At 43.1% G+C, this 25,789-nt stretch overlaps 1 protein-coding gene across 1 annotated transcript in view; it reads right to left on the reverse strand.

Moving 5' to 3' along the window:
* Positions 1-20,250: 20,250 nt before the first annotated feature.
* The window catches only part of DIAPH2 (diaphanous related formin 2), a 786,157-nt gene continuing 780,618 nt past the window's right edge, over positions 20,251-25,789 (reverse strand). Inside the window, exon 28 of the mRNA XM_038747818.1 lies at positions 20,251-20,479. Coding sequence (XP_038603746.1) covers positions 20,454-20,479 — 26 coding nt within the window. The 3' untranslated portion in view covers positions 20,251-20,453. The remainder of the gene's footprint in view (positions 20,480-25,789) is intronic.

Raw genomic sequence — 25,789 nt, forward strand, 5'->3', positions numbered from 1 at the left:
CTCCCACACCCTCCCTCTGGTCCCTGTTCTTCTCCTTTGTCTCTCACCCAACCCCCAGAAAAATATAGCCTTTTTTTTGGTTTCATCTATGTGATGATCCAAACCTCAAACAACACATTACACTTGGTTGAGATTAAAGTTTCCCCTTTCTAGGGTCTCCAAAACCAGCTTTAATAGATTCAGCTTTCAATACCAACATTTCGCTAAAAGATCTTTAATTGGACACCTAGAATCTCCTTAGGAAACCTCAGGAATCAGTGTTTTACTTTCTCCAAATCCAGTTCCAGCTCTCGGACCACTGACCTTACAAGTGTACATGTTTGTCTACATGTTTTGTCATGTCTACATGTTTTGTTTTGTTGTCTGTCTCCCCCTTCTAGACTGTGAGCCCATTGTTGGGTAGGGACCGTCGCTATATGTTGCCAACTTGTACTTCCCAAGCGCTTAGTACAGTGCTCTGCACTAGGCAAGTGCTCAATAAATACCATTGAATGAATGAATGAAGTGCAAGACCAAGGGACTATACAGGGTCTTTTATTTGAGGACATGGAAAAATAGAGGCAGGATGTGGGCTGGCAAATCTTTCAAGCTATGTAAATGGGAAATGAAAGCGAGATAGCACAGTAATTAACACAGATGAAAATGGTTCATGTTCTTCCCTAGATTTCTTGTGGATGATAAATTGCCTTGGTTGGAAACTACATTTTCAAGCTGTAAATCTTCATACTACTTGCCTGCCTCTCGCGATGAAATTAGAGGCAAAATGTAAAAAAAATGCATTTCTTATTTATCTGTAGAATTATTACAATAATGTAGTGGCAGCCTGAGACTGTCCATGAAATTGTATTCTGGTAGTTACTTAAAGGCCATTTTTTCCATTAAAATAAGTGCTTAGCAGTAGGGGGTTTGGAAAATCAGGACAACAAAAATTATACCTAGTGCTGAAAATGTATGTTTGTGTGAATGTGCAAATTTGTGCAGTCCCCACAGTCTTGTTCCTGATCCTACCCCTTCATCATGGTAAAATAGAAAATTACACTCAGCTCCGGGGACTGCTCCTTCTTGGGAACATTGTTCTAAAGAATACAACAATCTGCTAATGCAGGAAAAGAATCAAATCTACCAAGAGAATTACCATCATCACCTTGCAGATCGTTTTGGAAATCAATCCTCTTTATTGAGCGCTTACTGTGTGCAGGGCACTGTACTGAACACTTGAGAGAGTACGACACAACAATATAACATATACCAAACATACCCACTCACCTAGAATCTGTATGCCTTTTAGACTTGGAAGTCAAGCCAGTGAATAGTGCTTTTCAAAGCCCTCCTTGCATGCCCAGCCCAAAACTGTGCAGTGAGGGGATTTAAAAAGGGAAGAAATCTCAGTCCCTGCCCCAGTGAAGCTCTCGAGGATGTGGGGAGAGAAAATCAAATGTAGGTAATCAAACATGGAAAGAAACCCAGATCTCAAGTGACAGAAGTACATGAGCATAATCTTCAGACACGTGGATAAGGGATGGCATGAATAACCAGGTGGGCTCATCTGAGGAGCTTTAATGCCTCTGACCGAGTATCAACAATGCTCATTGCTGTATGCAGACTGGAGAGTTTATCATCCCAGCAGAGTGTTCAATAGGTGCAGGTTTAATGTAAGCACTCAGTACAGTGTTTTGCACAAAGTAAACATTCAATAAATATGATTGAATGAACGTAGGGGGTCAGCAACTGTCAGCCATTAGCTGAGTCCAGTTTATTTACCAGCTATAAATTCACGTGGTCAGATTATCCCCATGATTTGAGGCCAGACCCTTGTTCAGAACACCCCTGAGTGGTGACCCTCCCTAGCTGTCTCCTTACTGTCCAGTGAAGCTTTAGGATGCGGGCATAGCCTAGACCAATCCAGAAATTTTCGCATCTCACAATTACCCCGTTGTCTTCAAGAGGACTTCCCATCCAAGCCCTTATTTCCCCTACTCCTTCTCCGTACTGTGGTGCCCATTCACTTGGATTTGTACCCTTTATTCACCCCACCTTCAGCATTTATGTCTAGTCCTATGCTGTGGAGTCGTTTCTGACTCATAGCGACACCAAGGACACATCTCTCCTAGAATGCCCTACCCTCCATCTGCAAGAGTTCTTGCAGTGTATCCATAGAGTTATCTTGGTAAAAATACCAAAGCAGTTTACCATTACCTCCTTCTGAGCAGTAAACTCGAGTCTCCACACTCGACTCTCTCCCATGCCTCTGCTGCCCAGGATGGGTGAGTTTTGACTTGTAGCAGATTGCCTTCCATCGCTAGCCACTGCCCAAGCTAGGAATGGAATGGGTAGGCTACTGCTTCACTCTCCCTCCTGCAATCGAGTCTGGTAGAGTCCTGGAAACTCACCAGGTGCAACCTTGAAAGGGAATCAGCACTTATGTATGCATCCATAATTTATTTTAATGTCTGCCTCCTCCTCTAGACTGTGATCTCCTTGTGGACAGGGAACGTGTCTACCCTGTTATACTGTATATATAATCAATCTGCGCATCAGGCAGAAACTCCTCACCCTGGGCTTCAAGGCTCTCCATCACCTCACCCCCTCCTACCTCACCTCCCTTCTCTCCTTCTACAGCCCAGCCCTCACCCTCCGCTCCTCCGCCACTAATCTCCTCACCGTACCTCATTCTCACCTGTCCCGCCATCGACCCCCGGCCCACGTCATCCCCTGGTCCTGGAATGCCCTCCCTCTGCCCATCCGCCAAGCTAGCTCTCTTCCTCCCTTCAAGGCCCTGCTGAGAGCTCACCTCCTCCAGGAGGCCTTCCCAGACTGAGCCCCTTCCTTCCTCTCCCCCTCGTCCCCCTCTCCATCCCCCCATCTTACCTCCTTCCCTTCCCCACAGCACCTGTATATATGTATATATGTTTGTACATATTTATTACTCTATTTATTTATTTTACTTGTACATATCTATTCTATTTATTTTATTTTGTTAGGATGTTTGATTTTGTTCTCTGTCTCCCCCTTTTAGACTGTGAGCCCACTGTTGGGTAGGGACTGTCTCTATATGTTGCCAACTTGTACTTCCCAAGCGCTTAGTACGGTGCTCTGCACATAGTAAGCGCTCAATAAATAAGATTGATGATGATGATGATGATTGTACTCTCCCAAGAGCTTAGTACAACACTCTGCACACAGTGAACACTCAATAAATACGATTCATTGATTTATCAAGAAGGTTGTGCCTTCTCAGCCGAAGGAATCCATCCAATCCTGGACCCAGTGAACCTATATGGTGGATTCAATCTATGAACTGTGGGTGACCCTCATTGTCCCTGGGTTAGATCATGAATTCTACTGCCCTGGATATACAGCAAGTAGAATGAGTACATGGCCTGTGCCCAAAAAGAATTGTATCTGCATCTACTATTCCATTTTACTACTACTACTACTAATTATAATGGCATTTGTTAAGCGCTTTCTATGTGCAAGGCACTGTTCTAAGCACTGGGGAGGATACAAGGTGATCAGGTTGTCCCACGTGGGGCTCACAGTCTTCATCCCCATTTTATAGATGAGGGAACTGAGGCCCAGAGAAGTTAAGTGACTTGCCCAAAGGTTACAAAGGTTAACTGGGCACATAATCACGTGATTATTGTGCACTACTTTAGAGACCTGCTTCAGATTTATCTTGCAATGTAGGGATAAGTCATCATTTCCAGTCTCTAGGATGAGAGTTAAAAGCAGAAGACAGTAAAACACCCATCCCAATATTTTGTCCCCAGAAGCCCCAAAGAATACTTGCAGAAACAAGGTGAGAGTTTTTTGCTGGATTGTAAATGACTTAAGGGCAGGATAGTGCCTGCTAAATCTGTGGTACTTTCCCAAGCACTCAGCACAGTGCTCTGTGAACATAGAGGCTCAGTAAATAGTATATAGATTAATTAGTTGTCCTCGTGGAGTAGGGAAATACTTTAGGGTATTAGGGAAGAGAGGAAATTTCTCATTGGAGTGACTGGGAGAACTCAAGAAAATTTAAAAGAAGTATCCTGTGCCTCCATGTTGAAGTTTGCCTGGTATTTCCCCAGTCCTAGCCAGCTTCAAATGAATAAAAGAGTAGAGCTGCTTATTTACAGGTTAAAAGGATGTTACTCATTTCCTTTCTAGAGTTCTATAGCAAGAATCATCCTGGGCTTTGAATTAACAACCACTTCCACCTGATGTGAGATATTTTAAATAGAACTTCTAATGGGATCTTGAGCTCCTAGAGGGCAGGCATTGAACTCTAAAGGATTGCCTTTAGTGTTCCGCCCACTTTAAGTGCTCAGTAAACACTCTTGAATGATTGAGAAAATAGATCTCAGGATGTATAAGCTCTTGAAGAAACAGATGAACTATTTCGGGGCACAAGGGGCCTTTTACTAAGGGAGATCAAAGTAGTCTGAAAGTATGAATGTCTCCCCTTAACCTATCATCTTACTGAGATAATGAATATATCTGACTCCCACCCCATTAGATGATTTTATTTCCCCAAGTTTGTGATATTTTGCTGTTTCTCAATAGTTTAATCCAAACCTTTGTGGCAATAGAGTCATTTATTTAGGGTTCACTTAGCATGGTGCACTGTATTAGGTTTTGGAGAGTGTAGAATGACCAAATACCACATTTGCAGCCTCTAGGAGGCTAACATAAAAATACAACTAAAATGGGCAAAATCAATTGAGCAAACATAGGTACATGAGGGCTGCTTTCTCTGTCTGGCACCCTTCCTCATGAGTGTTAAATTGTACATTTTGCCAATTGTATTGATGAAAATCTGCAATTTCATTATTTTTTTACCTTGGGGTTCTCAAGAAGGTCAAATCCTCTCAGACTAATTTCCATCCAGAAATAATGCCATCCATAAAGATGTTAAACTGAAGCTGATTAATCTTATTTATTTCTCAATTCCCATGAAGCGAACTTAACCTAAATTTAGCCCCTGGGAGAAATGAGAAAGATTAGCCATTCACTTTCAGAAGTAAAGTTCTGTGCTTAGCAACTAATTATGTTGTAAAAATAAACAGAGAAGCAATGTCCACCCTCAAACTGAGACACTGGAGCTATATAATGGAATGTCTGAGAACAAATCATTTACAATGGAGCTAATAGGCGTGTATATTTCATTTAATCAAGAGTGTCAAACATCAAAGTTCAGTTATCTAAGTCAATCACTGGAAAACTACCCAGGGGCTGAAAAAACTGCTATGAGAAGACATAATGGGAGATCACTCAATGATCTGGCCTCTTACATCTATGCTTCCCGGTTATGTGAAGGGCTAAATGATCCAGGACAGATTTTCTTCTCTTCTTTTCTTGAAGATATCCAGGGATGGAGACTCCGGAACCTCTCCATAGCCTGTTTATCTTCCTAACATACTACCAAAAAGTTTGTTCAAATTACACATAGAACTCGCTATTACTGAAATCAAACTTTTTTCTTTCCTTTTATTCAGTCTCCAGGGGATTTGGACAATAGCTGGTCAGAATTTAACTCATAAAACCTTTCGAACAGGAGTAGAAGCAGTATTTATTGAATGTCGTCTAGGTTCAAAGCACTGCATTAAGTACAGGGGTGCAAGTCATGTTCCCTATTCATGAAACACTTAATCATTCATTCATTCAATCGTATTTATTGAGGGCTTACTGTGTGCAGAACACTGTACTAAGCGCTTGGGAAGTACAAGTTGGCAACATATAGAGATGGTCCCTACCCAACAGCGGGCTCACAGTCTAGAATCATATTGAGTGCTTACTGTGTGCAGAGCACTGCACTTGGGAAAGTACAATTTTAACGGAGTTAACACGCACATTCCCTGCCCACAAAGAGCTTCCAGTCTAGAGAAGGAGGCAGAAATTAATATAAATAAATCAATTGTGGTTATTTACATAAGTGCTATGGGGCTGAGGGAGGGGTGAATAAAGGACGTAAATCCTTTGAAGAAGGGAGTGGGGGAAAAAGGAAATGAGGATTTAGTTGGGGAAGGACTCTTGGAGGAGATTTGCCTTGAATAAGATTGTGAGTGATTGTCTGTTGGATATGGTAAGGGAAAGCATTCCAGGCCAGATGTAGCATGTGGGTGAGTTGTCTGTCAGCCATGAGATAGAGAAAATTAGGGTGCAGTGAGTAGGTTGGCATTGAGGAGCGAAGTGGGCAGGCTGTGTTGTACTAGGGAAACAGTAAGGTTAAATAGGAAGGGGCAAGGTGATTGAGGGTTTCACAGCCAATGGTTAAGAGTAACACTCTCCAACAGGTTATTAGTATTATTGTTGTATTTGTTAAGTACTGTTCAAAACGCCAGCATAGATATAATACCATTGGGACTTGCAGTCCAGGAGGGAGACAAACTAAGAAGATATTTGAGGAACTTATCAAAGCACCCTCTACCATCTCATCTGTAGGCACATAAATCATAATACATAATACAGTCTTATAGACTGTGAGCCCACTGTTGGGTAGGAACTGTCTGTATATGTTGCCAACGTGTACTTCCCAAGCGCTTAGTACAGTGCTCTGCACACAGTAAGCGCTCAATAAATACGATTGATTGATTAATAATAAATGTGGTTTTCGTTAAGTGCTTACAACAGCACCAGGTTCCATATGGGACTCAGAGTCTAAGCAGAAGAGAGAACAGGCATTGAATCACCCTTTGGTAGAAAAGGGAACGTAAGTGAGTTGCCCAAGATCACACAGAGAAGCAGTGTGGCTCAGTGGAAAGAGCCTGGGCTCTGGAGTCAGAAGTCATGGGTTCAAATCCCTGCTCTGCCAACTGTCAGCTGTGTGACTTTGGGCAAGTCATTTCAGTTCTCTGGGCCTCAGTTCCCTCACCTGTAAAATGGGGATTAAGACTGTGAGCCCCCCGTGGGACAATCTGATCACCTCGTAACCTTCCCAGCACTTAGAACAGTCCTTTGCACAACATAGTAAGCACTTAATAAATGCCATCGTAATTATTATTACTAAGGGTCAGAGAACCCAGGTCCTCTGACTTCCAGTCCCAGAAAAAAACCCACTTCTTTCAGCCTTTCCTCATTGGACTTATTTTCTATTCCTTTCACAATATTTGTCTCTCCTGGCAATTCTCCAATCTCTCCATATCCTCTTTAATCAGTGGGGACCAAAAGAGAACAAAAAACCATAATAAGAGTCTGGCCAATAGAGTGGGAAAGGAAAATATAATCTCTCAAATCTTGAATATGTTATAAGACATTGCAGTACCACACTAGCTTTCAAAAACTGCAGTACTATATCGTTGACTTGTTCAGTTTGTGGTAAACTATGACCCTGGTACCAAGTCTTTTTCTGCTCTAACGCACCTATTTGGTCTTCCGTGTCCAGTATTTGGGGTTTTTTTGCCTCAAATTCCCTGGCACTTATTCTTGTTTAATTTTATCCTGTTTTTGCAGCACCATTTTTCATATTAGTCATTTTACGTTTTATTCAATCAAGCAATGTTTTCCTGTAGTTCAAGGCATTCAGTCCTGCCCATCTTAGTGTTGTCCACAGATGTGACTTGAGCATGCTCTCAATTCCTTCATAGAAGGCCAAACGTGCTTGAGTGCAAACGGTCATAGAGTTACTCCTTATGGGAGGAGTTTCTATGCATTATGGCCAGAAATTAAGGTTTACTAAACTCTGGTCAAGTTGATGATTGGAATTCACTGATTTGGGTGAACATTAACATTAGCTTTGGATTGTTGATTTTTAATAGTGGCAACCTTGAGAGACGTAGTCCCCAAATTTCGCTTGCCATCCTTTCAGCTGCCTTCCTTTTATCAACTTACATTCTTTATCTTTTGTCTCCGTTCACTGCCTGCACCTTTTCTACCAGCTGTGATAAGTGGGTCTGAAACTTTCTGATCCCTTTTTTACAAAGCTGCTCAAAGTGACTCCCAGCTGAAGAAAGGTGTGTGCTCACTGCCTTCAACTTTGTAGGTTAAGGAAATGTAGGCTGATGATGCTAAGATGTAGGTGAAGTTTTACTCTCAAGACACTCAAGCAATTATGTCTACTTTTGAGCAGGGATTGAAGCTGTGCTACCCATTGAATCTGAACTAAAGTACTTAGATGTGCGTGAATGAAACAAACCTAGTTTCAGCAGTAACTAGATCCCATTTAACCTATATTTGGCTATATGAAAAATGGCACAGGTAATGTGGACTTCGAATGCTCTGAGGAAGAGAAGGATATGTGAAAATAGGAATTTAAAGAACTTCTGGTGGATCAATCAGCTCTCTTGGAGACAGTGAAAGAGCACTGTGGAAAATAAAATTAGAATAGAACAGGAGGTGCCTCTGGCTGACCATCTCATGATCACCCCTGTACCAATTAATGATATTTAATAATAATAATAATAATGGTATTTGTTAAGTGCTCAAGATAAGTCCTTACTGTGTGCCAAGCACTGTTCTAAGCGCTGGGGTAGATACAAGGTAATCAGGTTGTCTCTAGTGGGGCTCACAGTCTTAATCCCCATTTTACAGATGAGGTAACTGAGGCACAGAGAAGTTAAGTGACTTGCCCAAAGTCACACAGCTGATAAATGGTGCCGGAGGGATTAGAACCCACAACCTGTCTCTGTCTCCTCCTTCTAGACTGTGAGCCCGTTGTTGGGTAGGGACCATCTCTATACGTTGCCGATTTTTACTTCCCAAATGCTTAGTAAAGTGCTCTACACACAGTAAGTGCTCAATAAATACGATTGAATGAATGAATGATCTCTGTCTCCCAAGCCCGTGCTCTTTCCACTAAGCCACGTATTGAGCATTTACTATGTGCTAAGCACTGTACTAAGTGCTTGAAGAGTACAATACAATAGAGTTGGTAGACATGTTCCCTGTCCACAGGGAGCTTTCAATCTAGAGACAAGCTTACAACTCCACCACAGTGGCTTTTATTAAGGCTGCTTTCATTCACAATAATGGTAGTAGCAGTAGTAGTAATAGTGTTTATTGAAGGTCCACTGGGTGTAATTCACTGTGCTAAGTCCCTGTGAAGTTCAAACCCAGCAAAAAACACATTCCCTTCTCACCAGGAGCATGCACTTCAATGGGGAAGCCAGGCATTAAAATATATATGAATAAAACAAAGGAAGTAATTGAATATAAAATGAATATCGTATAGCTGCAAGTGCTCAGAATGCTTATCGATGGATGTAAGGTGCCAGAGAAGGAGGTTTGAAAGGCTTGTGATGCTGGAAATGAATCAGGGAGGTGGGATTTTAAACAGGCACATAATGTGGAGAGTGTCACGTCTCTCAGATCTGTGCAGGAACAGCATCAGAAAGTGGACTAGGATTGGAGAGGAAAGAGCGATTAGAAGGTGAGCTCAGGAGGAGCTCTTGTTGGGCCAGAAGGGCAGACCACTGGACCAGTGATATTATTGTTCTGTCCTTCCTCCTATGTAATGGAGTTTCTTGATGCCCCATAATACTCAGAGGAAATTTCAACTCCTTGGTAGAAAGCACTTTACAAACCCAATATACCATGATTTACTCCAATTTAAAGTTTCAAATTGTCATTCAAGGAAGAAGTAACAATGATACTTATCACTTATGTAGCCCTTTATTTCTCCCTTAAACCCAAGAGAAGGAATTAGCTCTCGCTCCCCTAGGAGTCCTTTGAGGTAGACCAGTACTACTAATCCCATTTAGTAGTGGAAGAACAGAAGAAATTGAAGATGAGTGATTTTTTCCATCCTTCCAGCCAGGATGAAACAGTAATCAGGCCCGAATTAGAATGACAATTGTTCGAATTATGCTCCCGTTCCATTATCAGGATGGTCACTGAGCGGAAATGGGAACGGTGATGGTTACCCATAGCACTGGGCCTCCTAGGCCTGGAAATGGAGTTGTTATCTTGAAAAGAGCCATTTCCTATGATGTCTTTATCATAGAAACAGCCCCAGTGTCCAATTTAAAATAAAAGAAAAAACAAAACAAGCAAAAGATTAACCCATTTCTGGTCTCTTTTGAAGTACTTCAACAAAACAGTTCTCCTGCTTAAGATTTCAGCCTAATATGATTTAGGAAATGTGGACTAATATGTTGCCAACTTGTACTTCCCAAGCGCTTAGTACAGTGTTCTACACACAGTAAGTGTTCAATAAATATGATTGATTGATTGATAAAGAGCACTGGTCTGAGAGGCAGGGGATGTGTCTGCTATATTGTTATACGATACCGTCCCAAGTGCTTAGTACAATGCTCTGCACACAGTAAGCGCTCAATAAATACGATCGACTTAACAAATACCCCAATCCTTATAGGCTGTCTCAGTAATCTCTTCTCCCTTCTCAATAACCACAGAGGATTTTTGATCATGGCTCAGGTGAATCTTTGGGCCGACGTGTTGTGAACGTGTCTTCTGAACTCTCTGCTTCCTCCAGTCCGTCTGGAAGATGCCCTTTCTGCACACGAGCACAGCCAGGGCCCTTCATTCCGGCAGGGAAAGAATAAAACAAACACAAATGTGCTGTCTCCGTTTATGCCGTTTGACTACTGTAATCAAGGCAAAGAGCCAGCCACTCACTAGGATCTGGCTCAATCCTCAGCAGTAATTGAGGAACAAAAGAATTTTTTTTTTTGGTCACAGATGAGTTTCCCGCCAAAGGATAAACATTTCTTTCACCGGTTCTATCTCTGCTGCACCCACCATGACAGGGACAAATCAATCTCTCTCTTTAATCTCTCCATTCAGAAGAACTCTAAAACTTGAAATAAGGCAGCCGCTGCTCGTAGTAAAAGCCTAAGTAAAACGCGATTCTCTATTGATTATGTTAATGATATGGCCATAATTAAAATGAAAATATTTGCTAGCATTAATTTGCAAAATACAAAAATTGATTTTAAAAATCAATCTTACATAATATCTGTACCATGTACTTAAAGTAGAATTTCATTTCAGTAATTCTCTTCTGTCTGGCACGTAATGCATTGTATTGTGGGCTGGATTATGTGACATTACAACCCCTGATAAAGTACATAATAAACTCCTGACATACAAATGGAAATGATTAACCTGTTTCTAATTACGTTTTGGAAATCAGATTATATCTGATTGCTTCCTCAGCAATCACATTTTCATTTAAGGGAGGAGAACTGCTGACACTTTGTGAATATCCCAAGATCTGAGGTGGCAGTAACAAAGAAACTAAGATTGCAGTGAGTCCACGCAGACCCTAGATGGAAATGAAGGCTTCTCCCTCCCCAGTGCTGACAACTCCATCGTCCTACCCTCACCCACCCTCAAATCTTCCCAAATAGATGACCTGGAACTGCCCTCATTATTGGACTTCTAGACTGTGAGCCCGCTGTTGGGTAGGGACTGTCTCTATGTGTTGCCGACTTGTACTTCCCAAGCGCTTAGTACAGTGCTCTGCACACAGTAAGTGCTCAATAAATACGATTGATTGATTGACTCCCAATCAACAGCCAATAGTTACTTGCCACCCAACCATCAGCCGTGATCTCTTTCCCTCCTGAGGGAACTAAAAACAGGTTTGACCCAACCTGTAGGGTTTGGATGGGGCCAGTTTAGCCTGGTTCAGTGCATTGCAGCAACAGAAAAAGAACTAAAATGGTTAGAGGAATGAACTAGCTTGGCATGAGTGTGTGTGTGTGTGAGAGAGAGAGAGAGAGAGAGAGAGAGAGAGAATATATCAATCATATTTATTGAGTGCTTACTGTGTGCAGAACACTGTACTAAGCACTTGGAAGAGTACAATATAACAGAGTTGGCAAACATGGTCCCTCCCCACAAGGAGTTTACAGTTTAGAGGGAGAGACAGACATTTGCATAAATTACAGATATATACATATCTGTAATAATGATAATAATGGCATTTATTAAGTGCTTACTATGTGCAAAGCACTGTTCTAAGCTCTGGGGAGGTTACGAGGTGATCAGGTTGTCCCTCGGGGGGCTCACAGTCTTAATCCCCATTTTACAGATGAGGTATCTGAGGCACAGAGAAGTTAAGTGACTCGCCCAAAGTCACACACGGCTGGCAATTGGCAGAGCTGGGATTCGAACGCATGATCTCTGACTCCAAAGCCCGGGCTCTTTCCACTGAGCCACGCTGCTTCTCTGAATGGTATGTTGAAGCAACTTGGTTTAGTGGAAAGAGCCTGGGCTTGGGAGTCAGAGGTTGTGGGTTCTAATCGTGGCTCTGCCACTTATCAGCTGTGTGACTTTGGGCAAGTCACTTAACTTCTTTGTGCCTCAGTTACCTCATCTGTAAAATGGGGATTAAGACAGTGAGCCCAATGTGAGACAACTGATTACCTTGTATGTACTCCAGCACTTAGTGGCACATAGTAAGCACTTAACAAATACCATTATTATTATTATATAAGTGCTGTGGAGCTAAGAGTGCGGTGAATAAAGGGTATAAATCCAAGTGCAAGGGCAATACAGAAGGAAGAGGCAGTAGAGGAGATAAAGGCTTAATTGGTGACAATCTCTTGCATTAAATGTGATTTTAATCAGGTTTTGAAGGTGGGGAGAGTGATGATTTGTCAGATACGAAGGGGGAGGGAGATCCAGGCCAGAGGCAGGAGGTGGGTGAGGAGTGGGCAGTAGAATAGACAAAATCAAGGTTCAGTGGGTAGGTTGGAATTAGAACAGTGAAAAGAGTGTGCTGAATAGAGTAGGAAATTATCGCGGTAAAATAAGAGGGGACAAGGTGATTGAGTGCTTTAAAGCCAATGGTAAAGAGTTTCTTTTTGATGTAGAGGAGGATGGGAAGCCACTGGGCATTCTTGAGGAGTGAGGAAACATGAATTTAACAGTTTTTTAGAAAAATGATCTGTACAGCAAAGTATTTGTGAGTATATTTTATTTATATATAATATAATACATCTGTCTATCTATCTGATCTTTGTACATGTAGAAGATGCCACTGATGGTGAAATTCCCCTGTGGGTGAGTTTCCCAAAATTCTGGACCATTCTGTGCTCATCCTATTGTAGAAGATAAACTGAGGATAGACTGTGAGCCCACTGTTGGGTAGGGACCGTCTCTATATGTTGCCAACTTGTACTTCCCAAGCGCTTAGTACAGTGCTCTGCACACAGTAAGCGCTCAATAAATATGATTGAATGAATGAATGAATGACACAATTAGGAACATCCACTATGAATAGATTTAGGCCAAGAAAAGATATGATTTGATTACATGAAATCATGAGGGATCTGGAAAGGGCCAACCCCAAGTGCTTAGTATAGGTCTGTACCCACAAAACATTCTCAAGAAATGCTAGCCTCTGATATCCTTCACATCAGAAGTCAAATCTTGTATGCTAGAAAATAATCCCAGAAGCTATTCCACTGTGGAATAGCTCAGATCTCCTGGCCCTTAGATTTTAACTTCTTTTTCACACCCCAACAAAAAGAGACTCATTTTTACCCTCAGGTCTTAGCAAGACTGAAATCTGTGTAGGAATCATAGAATGGCCAGATGAGAGCACCAATTCTACCAATGTTCAATGTGCATTCAGGAACCCGCTGCTGGGCACCTATGAAGGACAGACCCAGAGAGCGGGAGCATAGGACAGCCGCTCAAAAAGTGGTGCAGACTTTCAAAGGAAATAAAATCTTGGTTTCTGGCACTGAGTCAGCATCGAAAGACACAACCTCAAGGGTGAGAATGACCCCATAATGCCTTCCTTACCACTACCCCTCACCCACAAAATGAACATCTAAGGAAGTATTTGAAGATCTAGAGAATGAGCTAAACCAGGGTCCTTTGGATTCCTGCGTAGAACGATTCCTCCTTCTCCCTCCACCAACCTGATCAACCTATTCAGGCTGTGCTCTTCTGATCCTTAATTCCAACCCTTCAGTCAAAAAGTCCACCTTTCTGTGCACTGCACTCAGAGGTGCTCAGTAAATGCCATTATTACAACTACTCCGAAGCTGAAATCCCTTCCTTCTCTGGTAAGCCAGCTCAACCCCTCCTTGGCTTTTACACGTTGTTGTTTTTTCTGTCTTCTTACTGAAGGGAACCTAATGTGTCGCACACAGAATTTACTCTGTGTCAAAGAGTATCAGCATAGGTGCTATTAGTGAGATTATGGGGCAGTTAGTTTCCATTGTTGATTACCCAACAGTCCGGTCAGCTACCAGTTTCTCCGCCATCTGTTTGGAGGTTTCTATTAGGAGAAGCTAATTCGGGGCTTGAAAGTATTTTCTGAATAAATTGGGAAATTCTCATGGCCCTCCAGGTGATCTTACCTCCTAAGCTTGGCAAGCAACTCAGCACATCTATTTTTAAAGTATAATCCAGGGAAATGGTACTTAGACAAAACATATATTCAACAAAGCAAAGGTTTAATCAAAGTCAAATGTTAAATTAACGGCGGCTTTGAAATTTGCTCAGAAATATTTGATCTTTAGTGTTTCATCATCTCCTGATTTCCTATCCCCTCCCGACTCCACTCGCTTTGCTGCTCTGCTAGAACAGCAGTAGATCATGTGGTGAAATAAGATGAGTTTGAATAGCAAGAGCATTAAGATTTCTCATTCTGCAGCATAACAATGAGCTGCCTTATGGTAAAATTCAAGTCTGTGAGTGAGGCTCACAAATATTATCATCTCCTGTGGTGGCAATTTACTATCCAGCCAAGAAAATGGCTTTTACTCTTCCAGTCAACAACAACACCTGCCTTGTGAGCTGTACGTGGGCTTCCTTTCTCCGCGACCCTCGGTTCTGCCCTGCGGGACCTCCATTTTGAACTTGAAAGCTGCGTAAATAGTCTGTCTGCATCAGACACACAGCATATTATTGCCGCGCTCCAAGGATCTGAAATTTCAGGTCTCTATATCAGAGAATTTCTTCTAGGCACATGAGAGCCTTCTGAGGGGAGGGCAGGGGAAGAGGCCCAGTTTCCAGTGTTGGGGTGGAGAACAGTGATCTAATCTGGGGGTGGGGGGAAGAGAGAGAGAGAGAGAAAAAAAAAAAGGAAGGGAGGGTAGTTCTAAGTCTGGTTCACCTTGAGAAGTGTGGCCTTATGGAAAGAGCTCAGGTCTGGTGGTCATTCATTCATTCATTCAATCTTATCTATTGAGCGCTTTCTGTGTACTAAGTGTTTGGGAAGTGTGGCCTTATGGAAAGAGCTCAGGTCTGGTGGTCATTCATTCATTCCATCTTATTTATTGAGCGCTTTCTGTGTACTAAGTGCTTGGGAAGTGTGGCCTTATGGAAAGAGCTCAGGTCTGGTGATCATTCATTCATTCAATCTTATTTATTGAGCGCTTTCTGTGTACTAAGTGCTTGGGAAGTACAGTTCAGCAGTAGAGACGATCCCTGCCCACAATGGGCTCACAGTCTAGTAGGGGGGAGACAGACATCAAAGCAAGTAAACAGGCATCAGTAGCATCATTATAAATAAGTAGAATTATAGATATATACACATCATTAATAAAAAATAAATCAAATTATAATTATAAATATGTACATATATACACAAGTGCTGCAGGGTGGGAAGGGGTGGGTAAAGCAAAGGGAGCAGGGGACCTGCGTTTTATTCCTAGCTCTGCCACTTGCCTATTGTGTGACCTTAGACATCACTTAATCTCTCTATACCTCAGTTTCCTCATCTGTGAAATGGAGATTAAATGCCTGTCCTCCCTCCCCTTTAGACTCTGAGCCCATGTGGGAAAGGGACTGGGCCTGACCTGATTTAAAGTAATAGGTATAGTAGCAGTAATAATGGTGCTTGGGAAAGTTCAGAACATTTAGAGAGTGGGAGCAACTAGAAAAGAAAGTAGTAGAATGAACGTGACCGAAATGAGGGACTTTACCACTGAGCGGGCATGTCAGTACCCAGGGCTGAGTAATGGTCTGTAGACTTGGATCTTGGGCATTCTGGAAATTGCCATGGGGAGGGCAAGGCTGGTAGGCCTCGGGGCTGGGTGCATAACTAGTTGCAGGGCTACAGGCCTGGCTGGGCAAGCGGGAAGTAGCAGGGTGGGATTCAAGGGTAGGAAAGGGTAGGTGCGGCCCCTCCTCTGACCATCGTCCTCAGGAGGTCGGAAGATGCCTGGAGCAAGGAAAAGGGGAGCAAGATCTGGCCTGTGACATGGACTCATAAACAGAAGTGCCAATTGTTCATTATCAGTGTGAGGGCCTAAAGGGGACAAGGATTTTAGCGGGAGAAATGGAGACTAGGAGGGGACAGGTGGTAGCTAACAGCCCCAGGAGCCACCATTTTGGTTCTTTCCAGCCCTGATTAGACACTCTAAGATCTGGGCAGAGTTGTGGACTGAATGAAGCTGGGAATTCAGCTTAAAAAGCTGTGGGGGCCAGGGGTGATCACCCCCTTTACCTCCATGGGGTTGACGCCCATGCGGGAAAATATCAGGGTGCAGCTGGTTGCATTTGCTCTGAGCTAGCTGTTGTCAATCAGCTGACTTTAGACAAAGTCAATTTTGTGAAAATGACCCTGGGTACCTCATTACTTTGCCTAGGAGCAGACGGGGTCTCATTTCTCTCCCTTTCCTCACTGGAACCCCTCCTGTTTTTTGACCCCCACCTCTCCAACAACCCAACCTGGGACGAGAGAGCCTTGCTGACACAATGGGGAGTGTGGTGCTAAAGGGGAGAAGGAGTTTGGGATGTGGCAGGATAGTTATCAGCCCCCTCTCTTCCTCTTAATAATAATTTTGGTATTTGTAAAGTACTTACTATGTGCCAAGCAGTGTTCTAAGTGCTGGGGGAGATACAAGGTAATCAGGTTGTCCCACATGGGGCTCACAGTCTTAATCCCCATTTTCCAGATGAGGTAACCTAGGCTCAGAGAAGTTAAGGGACTTGCCTAAAGTCACACAGATGATAAGTGGTGGAGCCGGGATTAGAACCCATGACCTCTGACTCCCAAGCCCGTGCTCTTTCCACTGAGCCACACTGCTTCTCAAGACACATGTGCGTTGGCTGGGAATCGAACGGGGACCTCCCACATGGCAGGCGAGAATTTTACCACTGAACCACCAAGCCCATACTCACGCTCACTGACAGGTGGATAACGTGGCAATGACTGTGGAAAAGTCTCAGTTTTCAGCATCCCTCAGGGGACTAAAATCCACCAATCAATAAATCAATTAATAGCAATTATTGAATTCTTACTGTATGCATCATACTATAAGCTCGAGAGAGTACAGTACAATAGAGTTGGTAGACACTTTCCTTGCCCCCAAGGAGGTAACAAAAGGGCAAATCCATCTTGTATAGTAGCAAATGTAAAGATGAATCCAACTTTGTAAGAAACACATCTCTGCAGAGTATAAGGAAGTGATAAGCATGGAGAATGGACACTTGGACCCAAAGTTGAGGTCACATTCCTCGGGTTTGAGTTAAGACCAGTGTGTCTTCAATGAGGATAAATTGCAGGATCCAGGAAGCAGACTAATGAAAAAGAAAAGGTTTTACCTGGAGAGAGTTGAGAAATCATTTCCCCTTCAAAATGACGGAGATTGACTAGGATGGCAGGGGTTTAGGAGGGGTTTGGGGGGAGGGTGGTGAAGTGGAAGAAGAGGAAAGAGGTGGATGGGATGGTCAATGGGAAACCAGATCCTGGAACTTGGGATATAGTATGGAAGCTAGAAGAGAGAGGCTGGGAAAGTGAAAAAGAGATTGGAAACTGGATGCAAGCTGGGAGATTTTTGCTAAAAAAAGATGTGCACCAATGGCTTATTTTAAACCATGACTCTGTTCTAGAACCACTTCATCATTATCATCAAGCTCGTTGTGGGCAGGGAATGTGCCTGTTTATTGTTATATCGTACTCTCCCAAATACTTAGTACAGTGTTTTGCACATAGTAAGCACTCAATAAATACAGTTGAATGAATGAATGAATCAATGGTATTTATTCAGGGTAGACATGTTCCTTGCCCACAACGTGCTTAATGTGGAAATGGCCCAACCTCTTTACCAAATCACAGTTCCCTTGACATCAATTACTCATGAATGTCAGAAGACCCCAAAGAAAAGACAAACGGATTTTAAAGAATAGCTGAGAAACAGATGCCAAAACGGTCAATAAAAGTCCCATACTTGGCACTTAAGTGTTTTCTGGCTGAGCAGCATCCTCCTTTTGCTTGCTAGATGTTGGACTTTGGAACAAAAACTTCCAGAGAATGCAAAACAGCAGATTGAGCATGTGTGCTGCCATATTGTCTTCTGTACCTTGACGAAGGCCTGCTGTGATGTGTTCTTTTCAATGTATGCACATGTGGGTTTTTTGAATGTATGATTCAAAGACAGAAGGGAAGAGCAGCAGAAGGAACAGGACCTTGAGGTGATACCAAGTGGCAGACATCAAAGTTGATCCCCTCTCCCCGGAGCTCCTTCAAGGAGGCTGGCCTGTTAAACAACATTATCCTGGGAAGAAGCCAAACCACCTGATTGTCACGAATGCTCACTGGGGGCGAAAGGGTAGTGACGATTTAGCATGAATGAGACAATTCACAGAAAATAATGAGGCAAATAGTGAAAAAGGATCGTCTTTTGCTTGTGATGAGTTGTGGGAGGATGAAGTTACTGGATTTGTGCGGGCACAGCCTGGATGAGGCTGTGGTTAGTGGAGGCCCAGGACAGAGAGAAGCAGCCGCGGCCACAAACCTGGGATTTAGGGCAGCTGGGTTCTAATCCTAGGTCCACCACTTGCCTGCTGGTGACCTTGTGTAGATCCCTTCACGTCTCCGTGCCTCAGTTTCCTCATCTGTAAAATGGAGATTAAATTCCTGTTCTCCCTCCTTTTTAGACTGTGAGCCCCATGTAAAGGGACTGTATCTGACCTGCTTATCTTGTGTAATAATAATGGTGTTTGTTAAGCGCTTACTATGTGCTCTTGTATAATAATAATAATGGTATTTGTTAAGCGCTTACTATGTGCACAGCACTGTTCTAAGCGCTGGGGAGGTTACGAGGTGATCAGGTTGTCCCATGGGGGGCTCACAGTTTTAATCCCCATTTTACAGATGAGGTAACTGAAGCACAGAGAAGTTAAGTGACTTGCCCAAAGTCACACAGCTGACAGTTGGCGGAGCGGGGATTTGAACCCTTGACCTCTGACTCCAAAGCCCTGGCTGTTTCCACTGAGCCATGCTGCTTCTCCTGTACCAGCGCTTAATACAGTTCCTGACACATCTTAAGTGTTTAACAATTACTATTATTATTGCTATTATTATTATTACTTTTGTCCTGGAGGGTCCTTTGGGACAGGGAAGGGTGGGACTTTACTGCTATCTTCTAAACGGTGGCAATGTCATCCTACAGGAGCCCTTAGAATTTGGAGGAGTCCTGCATATATGATATATTAAAGGTTTACATACCCGCTATATTTTGTATAGAGGATTCTTCCTTTAGTATGACCCCTAAAAGGATGTGTCTTTTGGGTTGATTTACTCCTGCCCTGAGTATCTTTCCTTCAAATATAGATCTTCCTGCCCATTTGACTATAACCAGCACCCATAAATAAACCTTAAAATGGAAGCTTTTAAAGCATGTGTTTGTGTGTGTATTCACAAGTTTAGATTTTTTTAAAAAGAAATGCATGACACTGGGATGTTTCATTCATTCAATCGATCATATTTATTGAGCACTTACTGAGTGCAGAGCACTTTACTAGGCACTTGGAAAATATAATCTGGCAGCAAATAGAGACAATCCCTACCCAACAATGGGCTCACAGTCTAGAAGGTGGGGGGAGACAGACAAGAAAATAAAGCAGAACAAGTAGACAGGCATCAAAAGCATCAGTATAAATAAATCGAAATTATAGATATATACAAATCATCAATAAAATAAAGAAAATAATAAATATACACAAGTGCTGTGGGGCGGGGAGAAGGGTAGAGTAGAGGGAGGGAGTCGGGGCGATGGGGAGGGGAGGAGGAGCAGAGGAAAAGGGGGATTCAGTCTGGGAGGTTTCATTCCTCCCAGAGAAGCAGCGTGGCTCAGTGGAAAGAGCCCGGGCTTTGGAGTCAGAGGTCATGGGTTCAAATCCCAGCTCCGCCACTTGTCTCTGTGTGACTTTGGGCAAGTCACTTAACTTCTCTGTGCCTCAGTAACCTCATCTGGAAAATGGGGATTAAGTCTGTGAGCCCCACGTGGGACAATTTGATTACCTTGTCTCTATCCCAGCGCTTAGAACAGTGCTTTGCACATAGTAAGCGCTTAATAAATGTCATTATTATTATTATTTATTATTATTCCATGGTGATTCTTGAATGGACAGCAGTGTTAATCCGACTGTGCAGACTGTTGTGTGTAAGGGATACTCTTTAAATCTGGGGTTTCTCAGGTAACATTGTTTAACGAGGCTTGAGTCAGATTGCGTTTTTTGCCATCATTGGTTTGGCTGGGTTCGGAAAGATCTGTTTCCTCTCGGCTTTGCTCTCCTCCTCCCTTGTCTTTATTGCTCCTTTAAATGAACCAGAGCAGTTCCCCGTCTAGGAAAAAAAAACAAAACAAAGATGAAAGCGTTAGATGTGTGAAGTATTAACCGTGATATTAATCATCATATCTTTAACGGATAGCAAATGGTGAGAGGAGGCAAAGCCCTTCAGCTCAAACGGCAGTTTAGATGTAATATTTCAAGAAAAAAAAATTGATGGAAGTTCCGATAATTCTTGTCCAATACTTAATGAAATTCCCAACAACCTCTTTTAATAAAGTCAATATTCATTCATTCATTCACTCAATTGTATTTATTGAGCACTTACTGTGTCAGAGCACTGTACTAAGCGCTTGGGAAGTACAAGTTGGCAACAAAACATATGAATTTTATGGCAATACGGCAATATGAAAAGGAGTGGGAAACCACAACATAGTGACAATAACGATGGTATTTCTTAAGCACTTAACACAGTGCCAGGCACTGTACTAAGCACAGGGGTGGATACAAACATGACCTAAGAATCTAAAGAGGGAAGTGGGCCTCATTGTGGAATTCTGGGACTATTCCACCTCATCAAGACATCTCGTCACCTTTATTCTGATCTTGAACAAGGCACTTCAGTTTTCAATGCCTCAGTTTTCTCATCTGTAAGATGGGGATAAAATATCTGTTCTGCCTTCTTCTTAGATTGTGAGTCCTGTGCAGGAAAGGGATTGCATCCAATCCAGTTATCTTAGCAGCTCTTGATGCATAGTAAGTGCTTAACAAATACCACAATCATATTGTTCTAATTATTATTATTGTAATTATTATTATTATTATTGCCATCTCTTTGCTGCCAGTCCTCACAAAGCTGAAAGAGATACGACTCTGACTCTGGTAGAGTCAGTTTTGAATAGCAAGATCTTTGAATGTGAAACCTGAAATTTATTGGGTAAGGGTAAAGTGTGACTGAACAGCAAGCAAACCCCTCTAGAAAGGCAGTTAATAATTGCACAATTCTAAATCTTAAATTCAACATGATATGGTCCATCCCATTTTTCACCTACACTTTATCTCCCCGAAACTACAATTTTGTAATACTGGTTTTGCTTGGGAACAGTAACCTAATAAGCGGAGAAAGGAGTCTCAAATCAGATCCCCCGAGTTTTAAACTCTGCAGAGATAGGATTGGGTTTCTTGTATGGTTCTTTTTAATCTTTCGGCTAATTTAATTCTCTGCTCGGAGCAACGATGCTATTCAAGGAATATAATCTTTTGGAGTTGGAGGAATTGGCTTCTGATATCAGATCTGCTAGGTTTCATGTGAGCCAAGTGACTGAGGGACAGTCTTGGGATCATACACCACTACCTGTGAATCTGGGCACCCCCCAGGCCTTGTGGTAGTTTGAGGGGATGGGGATGGGGTACACTCTCTTTCCCCTCTGTTTTGGGAGTTGGTGGGACTGAGGCTCCCTGACTTGGGAGACTTGGGATGACCTCCCGAGGCTGTCGCAAGTGCCTGGTTCAGAGGCGAATAATTAGTTGTGTACGCTTTGCAAACAGAATCTTTTGAAGCAACGTGGCTCAGTGAAAAGAGCACGGGCTTTGGAGTCAGAGGTCACGGGTTCAAATCCTGGCTCTGCAAATTGTCAGCTGTGTGACTTTGGGCAAGTCACTTCACTTCCCTGTGCCTCAATTGCCTCATCTGGAAAATGGGGATTAAGACTGTGAGCCCCCCATGGGACAACCTGATCGCTTTGTAACCTCCCCAGCGCTTAGAACAGTGCTTTGCACATAGTAAGCGCTTAATAAATGCCATTATTATTATTATTACTTTGAACCCTGCAAATATTTCACAAGACATTTGGCAGTCAATCAATCAGTAGTATTTATTGCGGCTCGACACTCCTCACTCTCGGCTTCCAGGCTGTCCATCACCTTGCCCCCTCCTACCTCACCTCCCTTCTCTCCTTCTCCAGCCCAGCCCGCACCCTCCACTCCTCTGCCCCTAATCTCCTCCCCGTGCCTCGCTCTCACCTGTCCCGCCGTCGACCCCCGGCCCATGTCATCCCCCGGGCCTGGAATGCCCTCCTTCTGCCCATCCGCCAAGCTAGCTCTCTTCCTCCCTTCAAGGCCCTCCTGAGAGCTCACCTCCTCCAGGAGGCCTTCCCAGACTGAGCCCCCTCCTTCCTCTCCCCCTCGTCCCCCTCTCCATCCCCCCGTCTTACCTCCTTCCCTTCCCCACAGCACCTGTATATATGTATATATGTTTGTACATATTTATTACTCTATTTATTTATTTTACTTGTGCATATCCTATTTATTTTATTTTGTTAGTATGTTTGGTTTTGTTCTCTGTCTCCCCCTTTTAGACTGTGAGCCCACTGTTGGGTAGGGACTGTCTCTATATGTTGCCAGCTTGTACTTCCCAAGCACTTAGTACAGTGCTCTGCACACAGTAAGCGCTCAATAAATATGATTGATTGATTGATTGATCTTAGCAGCTTGCCCTCTTGTCTGCTGTGTGACCTTGGGCAAGTTACTTCACTGCTCCGGGCCGGGCCTCAGTTACCTCATCTTTAAAATGGGGATTCATTCATGCATTCATTCAATCATATTTATTGAGGGCTTACTGTGTGCAGAGCACTGTACTAAGCGTTTGGGAAGCACATTTTGAGCCTGTGAGTCCCACATGGGACAGGGACTGTGTCCAACTTCATTTGCTTGTATCCAGCCCAGTGCTTAGTACAGTGCCTGGCACAAAGTAAGCGCTTAACAAATGCTACCATTATTATTTCTACTTTATTCTATTCCAAGTGTTTAGTACAGTGCTCTGCATGCTGCAATGCCCAATAAATGCCACAGACTGATTGTGTGACTCCAGGCTGGCTAGTTTTAGTCTCCCTATGTTGGGAGATGTAACACATCACTGCAGGACTTCTTATTTACAATTTCAATGCCCGAGAATGCAGTGTAATCCCCTCCACCCCTGGCCACATATGGGTCCTTTGGGCGAGGGGACTAAAGAAGTCCACTGTGGCAGGTTTTTAAATAGGTGATGGAGCCAAGGGAGGGACAAACACCCTTCCACAACATTTCCAAAACACATTTCCAGCAGATGGGGAAATTAAAGAGCTGTTTTGCATAACTGATGCTTTTATTGAGAAAACCAAATTCATATTTGGAGCAAAGACTGTGCGGTGCACAGAGGGAATGCACAATTTCCGACCTCCACAAAGTGTGCAATCACTGGGAATAATGAAAACCTGCACAAGTCTGCAGAGAATTGATAGAGAAAATTATCAGAATCTGCAGAAATTTTACAGGTCTTTCCCCCCTTTTTACTTTTTCATTCATTCAATCGTATTTATTGAGTGCTTACTGTGTGCAGAGCACTGTACTAAGCACTTGGGAAGTACCAGTCGGCAACATATAGAGACAGTCCGTACCCAACAATGGGCTCACAGTCTAGAAGGGGGAGACAGACAACAAAACAAAACATGTAGACAGGTGTCAAAATCGTCAGAATAAATAAAATTATAGCTATATGCACATCATTAATAAAATAGAGTAGTAAATATGTACAAGTAAAATAGAGTAATAAATCTGTACAAATATATATACAGGTGCTGTGGGGAGGGGAAGGAGGTCGGGTGGGGGGATGAGGAGGGGGAGGAGGGGAAGAGGAAAAAGGGGGCTCAGTCTGGGAAGGCCTCCTGGAGGAGGTGAGCTCTCAGTAGGGCTTTGAAGGGAGGAAGAGAGCTAGCTTGGCGGATGTGGGGAGGGAGGGCATTCCAGGCCAGGGGAAGGATGTGGGCTGGGGGTCGACGACGGGACAGATGAGAATGAGGTACAGTGAGGAGGTTAGCAGCTGAGGAGCGGAGGGTGCGGGCTGGGCTGGAGAAAGAGAGAGGGGAGGGGAGGTAGGAGGGGGCGAGGTGATGGACAGCCTTGAAGCCGAGAGTGAGGAGTTTTTGCCTGATTCATAGGTTGACAGGCAGCCACCGGAGATCTTTGAGGAGGGGAGTAACATGCCCTGAGCGTTTCTGCACAAAGATGATCCGGGCAGCAGAGTGAAGAATAGACTGAAGTGGGGAGAGACAGGACGATGGGAGATCAGAGGGGACTAAGAACTAAGAATTTAAGAACTACTAACCAGATTAAGGTGAAGAAGCACAAAACTCAACACACATACTAGTGATAATGACAACTGTGGTATTTGTTAAGTGCTTACTCTGTGCCAAGCACTGGGGTAGATACAAGATCGTCAGGTTCCACGTGATGTTCACAGTCTAAGTAGGACGGAGAATAGGTGGTGAATCGACATTTTGCAGATGAGGAAACTGAGACACAGAGAAAACAGAGCTGGGATTAAAAGCCAGGTCCTCTGGCTCCCAAACCCATGTACTTTCCACTAGGCCATGCTGCTTCCCTGAACATTGGCGATGATGACTACTGAGAAGCAGTGTGACCTAGAAGAAAGAGCGTAGAACTAGGAGACAGAAAACCTGGGTTCTAGCCCAGTTCTGTCATTTCCCTGCTATGTCAACTTGGGCAAGTCTCGTCACTTTTCTGTTCTTTAGTTTCCTCACTGGTCTCTTGCACTCTGATCCCCATGTGGGACAGGGGCTGGGTCTGATCGAATTGCACTGTACATCTACCCCATCTCTTAACACTGTGTTTACTAAATAGTAAGTGTCCAACAGATACTTGCTTGTATTCCCCGCCAGCGCTAAGTACAGCTCTCTGGCACATAGTAAGAACTTAACAAATGTCACAAATACTGTTATTATTATTATTTTTATTGTTGTTGTTCCATCATTCAGTACCTTGAAACAGCAACAGTCACCATTTCACCATACAGTCACCTGTATATATGTATATATGTTTGTACATATTTATTACTCTACTTATTTATTTTACTTGTACATATCTGTTCTATTTATTTTATTTTGTTAGTATGTTTGGTTTTGTTGTCTGTCTCCCCCTTATAGACTGTGAGCCCACTGTTGGGTAGGGACTGTCTCTATAAGTTTCCAACTTGTACTTCCCAAGCGCTTAGTACAGTGCTCTGCGCACAGTAAGCGCTCAATAAATACGATTGATTGATTGATTGATTTTCCCCTTGCTTCTAGAACATGTGAATAATCATAATAATAATTATGGTATTGGTTAAGCGCTTACTATGTGCCAAGCACTGTTCTAAGCACCGGGGTAGATACAAGGTAATCAGGTTGTCCCACATAGGGCTCCCAGTCTTAATCCCTATTTTACAGATGAGGTAACAAGCGCTTAGTACAGTGCTCTGCACACAGTAAGCTCTCAATAAATACGATTGAATGAATGAATGAATAAAATAATAATAATAAAAATCATGGTA

This window comes from Tachyglossus aculeatus, chromosome 6 (genome assembly GCF_015852505.1).
Source record: "Tachyglossus aculeatus isolate mTacAcu1 chromosome 6, mTacAcu1.pri, whole genome shotgun sequence".
Lineage (NCBI taxonomy): Eukaryota > Metazoa > Chordata > Mammalia > Monotremata > Tachyglossidae > Tachyglossus > Tachyglossus aculeatus.